The following is a 13,199-nucleotide window of genomic DNA, read 5'->3' as shown; positions in this document are numbered from 1 at the left end:
GGGGGGTTATGTTGTATCTCGAAGTCTCTGTGTAATTGGCAGCTCACTGTATGCAAATGCTGTGCCCTAATTAAGCAGTAAAGGAAGACAGGGTGAGTCCGACGAAGTCTGCTGACTAATTAGCGCCCACCCGTGACTTCTTAGTTATGCTCAAATGACACAATGGCATGGCATGGCGCTACAATCACCCCACCCCGAAGCCACCTTCACCTACACACCCACAAGGCCTGAAAACGCGCGCAAATTACACCGCCTTCTCACTCCAAACACATCCGCTCCATCACAGCTCGACACGCCGTGGGATGTTTATTGTAAACTGCTAATTGCTTGATTCATTCCATTACTCCTCCGTCTCCAAGTGGCCTTTATTTACTGCAGCGGCACACGTTACGGTAAGCCTCGACCTGACAGCGATGCGCTGAAAAGAAGCAAGGTCAGGGACACATTTGGCCTCAGCGTAGGTTCATCGGCAGTAAAACGCTGTTAAGTAACGCAGGATACTTTGTAAAGCAAAACAAGCTCATCATTGGCTCAGTTTCCTGGCGAAAGGTCACAACGCAGCAGGCCCGCGGCCGACGAGGTGACGCTTGTTGAACAGGGCTACCGAGACACAGGATGCGCAAGAGTGACAATGAGCCGGTGTTAACGTGTCCGTCTTCACGCTGACACGCTTTTATCATGCATCCTGTATGTTCCCATAATATCAGGGAAAGTGTCTAGAGCAGCTTTTCTTCAACTTTTGACATCAACTACCGCCTCAAACCAATTCTGAGCTCGCCAACTATCACCGTCAAGGCCATCATAAAACATGCACAGTTTGAACATTAAAACTATAGTTAAATAGATGAAAACTGGGTGAGGGGGGGTGATGATTCCATTAAATGTATTTTACATAAGTTAAATACAAATTATTACACCCCCCCCCCAAAAAAAGGAAATCAGGGATAATGTGTGTGTGTGTGTGTGTGTGTGTGTGTGTGTGTGTGTGTGTGTGTGTGTGCGCGCGCGCGTGTGCATGCGTGTGTGCGCGCTCCCGGCCCGGCAGTCAACTGGTTAGCGAATCGGCCTCACCGTGAGGAGGTGCATGGTTCAATTCCGCCTCCGGCCTTCCTTTGTGGACTTTGCATGTTCTCCCCGGGACTGTGTGGCTTTTCTCTGGGTACACTAGTTTCCTCCCACATTCCAAATAGGTTAATGGAACACACCAAATTGTCTCTCGGTGTGATTGTCGCAAATAGTTGTCTATGTGTGCGCTGTGATTAGCTGGCTTATATATATACTGTATGTATATGTATATTGGTGTGTGTGTGTGTGTGTGTGTGTGTGTGTGTGTGTGTGTGTGTGTGTGTGTGTGTGTGTGTGTGTGTTTTAATTATTGTTATTATTATCCTTAAGTTTATTATTCTATTTCCAAAATGATAGTGCTGATTATTATGATTGTTGTTAATGTTTTACAAAGTACCACCCACTGACTGCTGAGTCGGTGCTTCTCTTATTTTCCCCTCATTTAACGATAATTCATCGCATATATTTCATAATGTGAGCGAATCCATCTCATCGACCTCCTCAATAGGAGGTGACAAATCCAGTGACGGCCGGAAGGAAGGAAGGAAGGAAGGAAGGAAGGAAGGAAGGAAGGAAGGAAGGAAGGAAGGAGTGAAGGAGGGAAGGCTGGTCAATGAAAGAGCATCTGTCTGCGTCCAATCTAATGCGAGACGTTAAACAATAAGTGCACTTCCGTTTTCTCACAACACAAAAGTGTAAAAGTAGCTTCACCACACCATAGCACATTTTTTAAATCTATATTTTTACTTTTGTGCTCGGACATGACTTGTCTCCGAGTCATCTATTTTTAAATCAGCGGGCATGTTTCCATAGCGATTACAGGGATGTTGCTAAGCAACAGCATCACGGAAGACGTGAATGAAAGTCGACGATCAGTGGGCACTTTGCTCAGAGTGAATGGACACGCCACTTGTTTTTTTTTTTTGTTTTTTTTTTTTAATGTGTATACTTTGACTGCTATTGTGTGCACCAAGTTTTCCACAAGGCGATGTCACAGCCAGGAAGCAATCCGTTTCTTTCCGTTCCACTTGTTACTCTATCGCAGATGAAAGTTTTCAGAGCAACCGTATCTCCCAATCATACATTCTACATATCGTACGCACAATCTGTTGTCTTCCCTTCATCTTAAATAGAATCAAATATAATCAAAAAGCCAAAGAAAAAAAAACATACTGAGCTTCTCACTACTACAAAAAAAACTATACGACTATGCTGTGAGTCTTTTGACAAGAAATGTCTAACATCTTCCACATGTTCAAGTGCAAAGCTTTTGAGGGGTGAGTCTATCAAACAAGTCAATTTCAGGTGTCATCTGGCATTTTGGCCGTAAAAACATTTTTTTTCAGGACGTTTGGAAAAAGCAGCATCTAATAATGCTAAACAGTTCAGTAATATAAGACGAATTATTCTAGTGTGTTGTGCGTCTTTGGATAAGAAATCTGCAGGACCTAGATGGCATTGTTGGTCAGCTTTTTTTAGGGGGAGTGTATAAAACAGCTCAATTCCAGGTGTAATCTGGTGTTTTCCCCATAAAAGCCTATTTTTAAGGGCATCTGGATAGATTTTAGGCCAGACGATTGAATGCATTGTGTTGTGTGTCTTTTAAGACCTACACACAAGCAGTTGTGTGGAGCCTTTCAGGGGCGAGAGGATAAAACTTTTCTCCCCCTAAAATCCATCTGACTTCAATCGCATCCTGGTAAAATTTCCACCGAAAGTCGCATATATGAAAGCTAAACTGCTCATTGCCACCAGACGAACTATTTGAATGTGTCCTCATTTTTTTCATAAGAAACTGATGACACCTAAAAAAGCAGTGGTGGGAAGCCATTGAGGGGTGATTGTATAAAAATTGCAGTTGCAGTCTGGCATTTTGTAGTCTGGCAGCAAAACAGCGTTTTTTTTTTCTACTCCTATCTATCATGCTTTTTCTCATTAGGATGCCAGCTGACAACATAACTCACAACTACGGACAATTCAGAGTCTCCTATGAATCCAACAAAGATAAGAAAGATAAGAAAACCTTTATTTGTCCCACAATGCAGAAATTTGCAATCTACAGCAGCAAAATTGAAAGGGGGGGGGGGTAATGTTTAAGAAAAATGAACTGTACACAGTACAGAATGCAATATAAAATATAAATATAGATACAAGCATATATGCAACTGCAACATGCATGCATTTGCAATGAGGGAGGAAACCAACCAGAGTGCCAGAGAAAACCAAAGCAAGCGCAAGGAGAACGTGCAATCGCCACTCAGGAAATACGGAACCCGTATTCGAACCTTCAACCTCAGAACACTGAGCCCGCATATGCCAACCGTCATCATATCACCTCTCAATAATCTGACAACCAGCTCTAAAATGCGCCCATGAAGGTCTAAAAAGAGTCCCTTCTTGTTTCCAAGCTAAGAGAGTCAAGTGACCAGGGTGCAAAAGCTGTGTCGAGGAGGGGTCGCACCCCACTGACGAGCCACTGAACCCTTGAAGGGGAAACAACGTCTATAAGAGAAAGTAGCTGACATAAAAATGGCAAACAGGCTTTTTGACGTTCAAAGCGCTCTCACGATGCCTCCTCGTTATCGGGAGCAACCGGCGGTTGAGCATCTTGCTCAAAAACACTCCGGCAGGGTCACAAGGGCTTAAGCTCGAACCCAGAACCTTTTGGTTTGAAGATGCCCACTTTTACCACTTGAGCATCCCCCCCACCAAAAGCGCAACGAACACATTTTGCGTGCGTAAAAAGTGAGTCGGAGGACCCCAAGTGTCACGCGGTTCCATCCGGACTCACCCTCAATGCAGCAGATCCTCCAGAGTCCCGAGTGCGTGAGGTCCCCCTTCCTGCTCCTGGGCGGCGGCTGGGACTCGTCGGCGGTGGCGTTGGTTGCGTTGCAGATGTACGCCCGCGAGTAGAGCCAGTAGTCCGTGCCGATGGCGATGCTCATGAGGCTGAAGGCGGCGAAAGCCCCCACGGTGGCCAGCAGCGTCTGAACCCCGCGCTCACACCAAGCCATGCTTCCGCATGCTACACGCGAAAAACACCCGACGGTATGTTCGGTAGACGACACAGTCCGGACGCCGACACCGGGGCGCGCGCGCGCGCACTGAACGCGTCAATGCGCGGGGGCCATGCGCCTACTTGTTGAGGAGCGCGCTCACTTTTTTTTTTTTCAACAATAGTAGCCGAAGCTCACGAAAGCAACGCAGAAATGCTCCCAAAATAGGCTGCCACGAAGCATTCATGAGTCAAGACAGTCCTACTAAAAATCTGGCAGTCCCCCCCACCCCCCTCACTTTCCCCATCTCATTTGTCGAAAAGAATCCTCTCGGAGTTGAGCGCGTCAATATCTTTTAAAGGAGACACCACCCTCATCGAAATGCAACCAATGGAGGCTAGCTACTTGATAAGCTTGTCATCCGCAGAAGTATTGTCTTTAAAGAAAATACTCTGGTAGGACTGAAAAAAAAAACCAACAGACTGGAATGCACCCAAAAGTAAAAATTAATGTTTACTGTCAGTGAATACTTGCTATGATAATTTGGAGGTGGCACGGCTCAGAAGAGTGGTTGTCTCCCCATTCAGAGGTTGGGGGTTCAATTCCCTAGCCATTGTGACCTTGTTGAAGTGTCTTTGAGCAAAATACCGAACCCCCAGCTGCTCCTGATGCTGCGTCATGAGTCGGTAAATGAGGAAACGGTGCAAAGCGCTTTGAGTACCAAAGGTGGAAAAGCACAATTTGAATGACAGCCGGGCGGCTCGGTGGGCGACTGGTTAGCGCGTCTGCCTCACAGTGTGGAGGCGCAGGGTTCGATTCTGGCTCTGGCCTCCCTGTGTGGACTTTGCATGTTCTCCCCATGCCTGTGTGGGTTTTCTCCGGGCACTCCAGTTTCCTCCCACAAAAACATACGTGGCAGGTTAATGGAACACTCCAAATCGTCGCGAGGTGTGAATGTGAGCGCGGATGGTTGTTCGTCTCTGTGTGCTCTGCGATTGGTTGCCAACCAGTTCAGGGTGTCCCCTGCCTACTGCCCAAAGACAGCTGGGATAGGCTCCAGCACCCCCCGCGACCCTTGTGAGGATAAGCAGTGTTAGTGTTCAAATATAAAAGTGGCTGAAAATAATAGTAATTTTTTTTTTGAGGAATGAAAACATCTTTTGACTAACAGTCCTACTTAACTACAATGTTTTACTGTTAATCATGGAACTGGGGAGCTAATTATTTGTAAAATGTTAGAACCACTGTACATAATTGACCTATTCACTTTTTTGTGATATTTTTTGGATGGTGTGTGAGATTTTTCTCATGAAAAATATAACTTGGCTCAATAAAGGTTGGGAAACAGAATTAAAGTAAACCTCTTAACGTTTAATAGTATAGTTGCTATACTTGTTTCTCACTTACTCTCATAATATCAATGAAAAATATACATGTGCTTTTTTAAAATTGTTGTTTCTTCCAAAGACTCAACAATGACTTGGAAACCGAAATCAAAACATTAATGTTGTAGTACTTCATATTTTCCAAGGGGCGGCGCTAGCTTGCCGTTGTGGTGGTGGAAAAGGGGAAGTTAGATCGCATGCGCATTGCCGACTTGGTGGTTCGAGTCACGTGACTACCTCCTCTGCGCATGCGCATCACCGCTGCAAGACGCCATTGGTGGACCGCATTTTGTTGTCCACTCCTGCCTGCTTCCGTCTAAACAAAGACCTGCCCCCTTTTTTTCCTCCATGAGGATTTCTCCGCCGCCCGTCGTTACTTTTACGTGTAATCACGATTACTAAATCGGATTACGACACATTTATTGCTTTTTAAGTGCTTTTGGCGCTCACACGCGGCTTCCCAAATGGACACGGAGTTCAATGAAGGCTGTGGCGAGACCAAATCGGCCATCCATTCTTGGCGTTATCGCCACCATTTCACGTACAAGGCAGATCAAGGAAAAAATATCATCGTGCAATGTAATCTGTGTCTGCCGAGGGTAAACCTGCTGTCCACGTCCAAGACGTCCACGTCCAACCTAAAGAAGCATTTGGACGTAAGTTGCGAGTCCGTCATGAACTTTTGAACCGTCGCTTTTAGTCGTCGCCAGGTTGATGTTCGAAAACAAAACACTGTTCATTGAATCATCACGACGGTGTTGTTGCTTGCTAACTACCGGCCGTGGGCGGTCAGGATCAACAAGGCCTCCTACTCGACTGGCCTGAACACTGGCACCAACCTCACCTATATTTACAGTCTCTTTCTAATATTTACAGCCATCCACTCACTTTCAACACCGATTATCCTGAACTGGGTTGTGAGCAGCTGATTTCGGACGGAAGGCACATTACACCATGAACTGGTCGCCAGTCAGTCGCAGGGCACATGTAGAGACAAACGACCATTCACACCCACATCCACACCGTCACTGAATGGGAACCAATCCCACGGTGCCTGCACAAAAGTCCGGCGAGTGTACCACTACACCAGCAGTGACTCTTTCTCATATTTGTTCCATTTAATTATGTGAATGAATATCGTAGCCCATCTCTTGGCTCAGCGCTTCTTCTACATGAGTGTTCATGTCGGATTTATCCAATCAAGCTGCAGCCTCGAAGTGTTGGCATGTAATTGTTAATATTACCTTGGCCTTCACAGTCAGTAGCGCTGGCCATCATACTTTCAAATAAATTGTTTCTGTAATCAATCACATGATGAAGTCAGCATTTGCCATCATCTGATTGGTTGAGCAAACTCGGTCCAGCCAATTAACGCTGGTTGATTATGGACACTATTTTACATCGCAATGTCTGTTAATTTAGATCCTGATAATGACACACATCAGCGATTAAGTATTTGTCCTTAAAATTGCATGAAATGAATGACAGTTTAATCTTTACTCCTTTTTCTGCCATAAAACACTTGAAAAAGGAAAGCCTTCCTCGTGTGAATTATAGAGTCCATGACTCAGGAGCAGACAAAACAACCCAGGGAATTTAGGCACATTACAAAGCGGAGGAAAAGCTTAACAGGATGTCCTTAGTAGCAAAGAGGGTCATCTAAAATAATCATACCAACGACGTAGGTTTATACCATACGATAGTCAAACAACATCTGCAGTCCCCCGCCCACCCCAAAAAATATTTTGTGAAGGCCAAACTGCAAACACACGAAGGTGGACTTTTTTTTTTTTTTTTTTTGCATCGTATGGTAAGGCACGCCCTCAAGCTTCCAAACATGATGTCTTTCAGAGAACACATCTAGGATGCGATGCCAGGCCCGATGCGAAGCGAGGGAGGAAGAAGGAGGAGTACAACGGCGAGGAAAGTAGCCACTGTCAACTCAAAAAGATCAAAGCGGAGATCCTCTCCAAATGCATGACCCAAGAGAAGATCGACGAGCTCATCTTCAACTACATCGTGGAGGACTGTCAGCCGTTTCATGTGCTGGAGCAGCCCGGCTTCAAGAAGCTGATCACGGGTTTAACCGAGGGTCTCCATCCCATGGACAGGGTAACCTTATTCTCCAAGGTGGACCTCAGTTTCTCGAGGATGCGCGACGAGCTGATGGCCAAGCTGGCCGCCGTCCAGTACGTGTGCACCACGGCCGACTTGTGGACCGTCGGCGGCGGCAGCTTCTTCGGCATGACGTGCCACTGGATCGACAGCAACTCGCTGGAGCGTAAGTCGGCGGCTCTGGGCTTCGCCAGGATGCAGGGCCGGCTCACGTACGACTCGGTGGCTGGGAGGATACACGACATCCACGTGGCGTACGGTATCGAAAGCAAAGTCCAGACCACCGTCACCGACAACGCCAGCCCATTTGTCAACGTGTTCAAAGAGTTTGCGCTGGACGGCACGGATTGCAACGACGACGTCGGGGTTTTTGAAAACGTCTGCGCCGTGCTGGAGGGCGAGCCGGAGCAGGACATGCTCCTGTTCCTGCCCACCATCCAGCGGTGCGCCTCGCACACTTTAGAGCAGATCGTCACGGAGGACTTCTGGCGGGCTGTGTCACAGGGACCCATGTGCCAGCTTTATTACAGCACGATGTCCAAGGTCTACTCCATTTGGACCAAATGCCACCACCTCCAGGTCGGCATGGAAGCGGCGGAGGAGATCCGGAAGATGGCCTTGTTTGTCCCGGCCGTCATCCGCTGGAACGTGGAGTACTGCGCCCTGCAGAAGATCATCTCTCTCACAGAACGGGAGCTGACTGAGCTCTCGGCCCGCCTGGATGTGGCGCGCCTGCAGCCCGAGGAGATGGACTTCCTCAAAGAGTACGTCACCGTGTTCCACCCGCTGGCTTTCGCGCTGGAGCTTCTCCAAGCCGAGCAGAAATGCTACCTGGGCCTGGTCATCCCCACCGTGCTCAGCCTGAAGAACAAGCTGAACGAGCACAAGGATTCGGCCAAGTACTTCGGCGACGTCATCGTCGCCATGGTGAGCGCCATCGACACGCGCTTCCGCGAGTTGTTCGCCAGCGACGAGGCCAAGTTTGCCACGGCCACCACCCCGCAGTTCCGCCTGTGGTGGCTGGCCGCCTCCGAGCGGGAGGAGATGTGCTCCCTGCTGGCCACCGAGGCCTCCCAGGTGGACCCCTGCGACGTGATCGAGATCAACACCAGCCAAAACGTCTCCACCATCAAATCCGAAGACGACTTTTTCAGTTACGGCTCGGCCAAGCTGACGGCTCACGTGCAGGAGCGCGGAGTCACCGAGGAGATCCGCAAGTACGTGGAAGGAACCGGCAAGAGCCTCGAGTGCTTGCAGGACTTCCCCAGGGTGAAGCAGTTGTTCCTCAAGTACAACACCACCTTGCCGTCCACGGCGCCCATCCAGAGGCTTTTCAGCGAGAAGGGCAACTTGGCCACCTCGCAACGAAACTTTCTGACGGACGACTACTTTGAACGCATTCAACTGCTGAGATACAACGTCAACGTGTGCGCCGTGCTCAACAGCTGAGCGCGTTTGACCGCTTTCAAAAGAACCCGACGTACAGTACGTCCTCAAGTAGTGGCCGTTTGTTCACTCAAATAAAATGAGGTTGGGAGGGAGGCCTTCATCAGTTCCAACGCATTTTTGGAATATTTTAACTCACGATTATTTCAATGATTGATTATACTGTGTAATGTTTTTGGAGGGGGGGGGGGATAATTAATGACTCCAAAAAAAAAAACGATTTTTAATTTCCAGCTCTTTGTTCAAAAACAGGCGGCGAGGTGGTCCAGTGGTTGGCACGTCAACCTCACAGTGCACAGGTCATGGGTTCAATTCCAGCTGCGGCCTCCCCTGTGTGGAGTTTGGATGTTCTCCGCGGGCCTGCGTGGGTTTTCTCCGGGTACTCCGGTTGCCTCCCACATTCCAAAAACATGCATGGCAGGCTGATTGAACGCTCAAAATTCTCCCTAGGTGTGAGTGTGAGCGCGGATGGTTGTTCATCTCTGTGTGTCTTGCGATTGGCTGGCAACCGGTTCAGGGTGTCCTCCGCCTACTGCCTGAAGACGGCTGGGAGAGGCTCCAGCACCCCCCGTGACCCTTGTGAGGATTAAGCGGATTGGAAAATGAATGAATGTTCCAAAACAGGATATCACAATATTTCAAATTGCCAGTGTCGAAAATACACATGGACAAATTGATGATCACTCAATTACGGGTTGAGTTGGTAACACCTTAGGCGAAAATATTGATTGTTTTTTATCAAAATAAATGTCATTTCGATGAAATACAATGATAATCGGCCTGCTTTCATTGGGGACTACAGACATCGGAGAACTTTTATTGTTGAGAGGCGGCAATTGTGTGGATTTCGACAATTCTGAGTTACAACAAGATCACTATAAATAATTATTGATCACACTGAGTAATTCCATCTAATCTGATCAACAGATTTCATTAAAATTCCCTCATTTTTTTACCATAAAGCGCAACGACATCATGGAGTGATGACGTCGAGCCTTGAAGTTGTCGTATGCACGTCTGGAAAACGGCATATGGGCAAGGCGCGGGAAGAGAGGCGACCGCTATCTTGAGGAAAGTTTGGTAATCCCGAATAAATGTCAAATCTGATTCATGCCGTTTCTAATCATCCTTTCATTCCTAAGGAAATATTTGTTGGTAGTAATTGACAATCAACCGGATGATGAAAACAAACTATGATTAGAATTTCCATCGTTGCAATATGGTAATTTTCTTGCTCGTTTCGATTTTTTTTTTTTTTCTACGGCTGTTGAATGTCATGTGTATGTTTTATAAAAATACTGTATGAGATGAAAAAGCAATTTTGTGTACTTTCTTTGCCCATTGGACCCTTGACTTGAGAACTAAGACATGCATGAGCTGAGTACATCAGCAGATACCGAGTCACATTTTTCATGCTTTCTGTGAGGAAAACAAACGGCGGTATTCCCGTACGCTTCGCTCCCAAGTGCTTTTGTGTTCTGCGCTAAAACATCAGGAAAACTAAAGTCTGGTCCATGTGCCACTTCCTTGATTGATCCAAAGTGAGTGTTTTATTAACTCAGGACAAAGTACGACTTTTGAATAGAGATAAACTGACATGTTTTTTTTCTTCAGGGCCAATGCGGATATCGATTATTAGTAAAGAAGGAGGCCAATAACCAATATTTGGAGCCGATATTCATTTGCAGTAAAAAGGAAAATATTTGTCAAAATGTTTAAGAATACAAACCCCCCAACACTTTTGTTTAAATGCCTTCAGGTAGATTTATTAAACAGATCTTCATGTTTGCAACAGTTGGTATTAATTTGGTAGGCACAAAGTGGGTAAAAGGTATTCACACGTCCCTGTCGTCACAGTCCTCATGTGCCTCCTCTCCCTTTTTCAAATCTCTTCAAACGCAGCATGCCAGAAAGAGACCAGCGTGTGCCTCAGTGTCGAGAGTGACATTATTCAAGAGGTAAGCATGAGAAGGTGTTCCTAACATGGTTCGTTTTTCTCTCACTTTGCCCTCTTCGCCAGAGGTCAGGGTCACTGTAGGAGTACCTTGGCGGGGCCGAAGTGGCCCAGGTTCTCGCAGGACTCGAGCCAGCGTTGGACGTTGGCGGGCGCCGGGGAGGCGGACCCGGCGAGCAGTAGGCAGCAGTAGCACGCCACGTCGGCCAGGGAGACGTCGCGCCCGGCCAGCCAGGGCCCGCGGCCCAGGGTCAAGTTGAGGGCGCGCATCACGGCGGCCCGCTCCTTGGCGCCGCCCTCGGCCAGCTGGTGGAAGGCCGTGTCCACCCAGCTGTCCACCAGGGTGGCCGCCGCCGCGTCGGACGGGTACGGCGCCAGCAGCTTGAAGAGGAAGCGCGCCACGCTGGCTTCGCCTTCCACGGGGCACATGTTCTGAACGCTGAACTTCATCTGCAGTTTGGGGACTGCAGAGGCAAAAGGCATCGGGTGGTTACACACCGTAAACAAAGTTTGTTTTCATCATAGGCCACGTGGTAGTCACAGTCAGGTCCATCAATACCGAGTGAGGCATTAACACAATTCTCATCTTTCTGGCTCTTCCAAATGAAACAAAACGAGATGTGCCTTAATTCCAGACTCTTAGTTTTCATTTCAGGATATTTCCATCCAAATCAGACGAACGGTGAATCCAACGTGCCTCCCACTTGTTTGAAGAGACCAAAAAGGTGAGAATTGTGTCCACGTTCAAACATTTATGGACCGGACCGTATGTTTGGCTCAAAGGAGTTGAGACGTTTGACACGCTACTTCTGGAATGGTGCCTTACCATCTTTCCATATGAGGGTGAAGCCTAACTGGAAGAGATGCCGGGCGTAGCTGTCCGGATGGCGCGGGCCGAGGCAAGATAAGAGCTGAGGCGGCACGCTGCTGACTGAAGAGTGGACATGGACGGTGGAGAGCACCCGGTAGCGCTGGCACAGCATCTTGTGAAGAACCAGGAGGGTGAGCGGGGGCCGCGCCGGGTTAGCATTGATGACGATGTCGCGTAGGGCACCGAGGTCCTTGGGACAGAGGAGGACATGTTCATACACATTTATCGGAGGTAAAAATAAACAATGGAGATAATGTGGTTGCCTACTAGAACAGCTGAACTTGATCCAGGATTAATAAGAGGCGCTTTAAATGGTTGATAGGTGTGCGCCTCGTCGCCATAGCGACAAGGCGCTGGAACTAATTCCAATTTGTATCCTACCTTCCCCAGTAGCGTGTCGAGGTCGGCCTCGCCCCGGAAGGAGCTGGAGCTTTGGGACGAGAGGCTGCCTCTGACTGTCAGGTCCATGTCGGCGTCAGGCGTGGTCACCGTCTTGGCCAGGCCCTCCACGGCCGCCTTCAGCTCGTACAGTTTACGCATGATCTCGTCCTGACGGGCCTCCAGGGCTCTGACGGACGGGTCCACTTCGCCATTCTGCAGACAGGAAATAATTCCGGTAAGATCAATTTGGGAGAGATGGGGGACAGGAAGTATGTTTTTTTTTTTTGGAATGTGGGAGGCAGTTGAAGCACACTGAGAAAACCAAATCAAGCATGACGAGAACATGCAAAGTCCACACAATCAGAACAAGAATCAAGCAAAGGCTCCACGGGCCATGCACTCCATCTTTTGACGTCCATCAAGTAGTTCAACCGAGAATAGACAGGCTTCTGGTAGTTAATGTTAGCATAGCGAGCATTTAAAGATAAAAGGGCCGGCGAATCTCAGAAACTGTGAGGCAGATGTACGAACCACTCATTCACCGTCCAGCTAAACAATACAAATAATAAACGGTGTTTTTCCTGTGTTCAAAATTGTGTGGTGGCCGCCTCGAGCTAATTTTGTGCTGCCCCAGCCACGGCTAACTGTGCTGATTGAGCATCGATGTCCCTTTCCGGCAGCCATTTATTTTAACTCCACTTGCAGCATTGCGCCACTGTGGAGGCGCTATATCAACAGCAGTACACAAAAAGACCTAAAGCAACTTCCGAAGAGTAAACATATCAAATTGTGTTTTGTTTGTTTTGTTTTTTCACACTAGTCGGTGCTATCGGCATCCTGAGTTTCCCTGCCAGATGGAACAAACAGGTAAATATTGGTGGGGGGGTTAGGTCATTCAAGCATGACGTGTTTATCCAAATTTATTTCCCTTCGTGTCAACCACCTCTGCCTCAATTTGAGCCAGGAAAAAAAACTGATGAATCTAA

General features: G+C 47.8%; 3 protein-coding genes across 5 annotated transcripts in view; 1 reads left to right on the top strand and 2 right to left on the bottom strand.

Annotated features, from left to right (window-relative positions):
• The window catches only part of cacng4b (calcium channel, voltage-dependent, gamma subunit 4b), an 11,686-nt gene extending 7,337 nt beyond the window's left edge, over positions 1–4,349 (bottom strand). Inside the window, exon 1 of the mRNA XM_019889921.1 lies at positions 3,857–4,349. Within this exon, the coding sequence (XP_019745480.1) occupies positions 3,857–4,079 (223 nt within the window). The 5' untranslated portion in view covers positions 4,080–4,349. The remainder of the gene's footprint in view (positions 1–3,856) is intronic.
• A 1,361-nt stretch (positions 4,350–5,710) lies between these two features.
• zbedx (zinc finger BED-type containing X) lies at positions 5,711–9,172 on the top strand. Its single transcript, XM_019889791.1, has 2 exons — positions 5,711–6,102; positions 7,298–9,172. The coding sequence occupies exons 1-2, from the start codon at positions 5,911–5,913 to the stop codon at positions 9,008–9,010; spliced, it is 1,905 nt and encodes a 634-aa protein (XP_019745350.1). The 5' UTR covers positions 5,711–5,910; the 3' UTR covers positions 9,011–9,172.
• Positions 9,173–10,751: 1,579 nt separating this feature from the next.
• Positions 10,752–13,199, bottom strand: part of aimp2 (aminoacyl tRNA synthetase complex interacting multifunctional protein 2) — a 4,783-nt gene continuing 2,335 nt past the window's right edge. For 2 of the 3 annotated variants that reach the window (XM_019889793.1, XM_019889792.1), the window contains exons 3-5: positions 12,214–12,300; positions 11,788–12,022; positions 10,752–11,425 (exon numbers count right to left, since the gene is read on the bottom strand). In XM_019889793.1, the coding sequence (XP_019745352.1) occupies positions 11,037–11,425; positions 11,788–12,022; positions 12,214–12,300 (711 nt within the window). In that variant the 3' untranslated portion in view covers positions 10,752–11,036. Of the gene's footprint in view, positions 11,426–11,787; positions 12,023–12,213; positions 12,427–13,199 lie in introns of all 3 variants that reach the window. The other variant, XM_019889794.1, reaches the window with a different exon arrangement.

This window comes from Hippocampus comes, unplaced genomic scaffold (genome assembly GCF_001891065.2).
Source record: "Hippocampus comes isolate QL1 unplaced genomic scaffold, H_comes_QL1_v1.1 scaffold326, whole genome shotgun sequence".
Classification (NCBI taxonomy): domain Eukaryota; kingdom Metazoa; phylum Chordata; class Actinopteri; order Syngnathiformes; family Syngnathidae; genus Hippocampus; species Hippocampus comes.
Note: the sequence above shows the minus strand (reverse complement) of the source record. Positions and strands in the feature narration are given on the sequence as shown.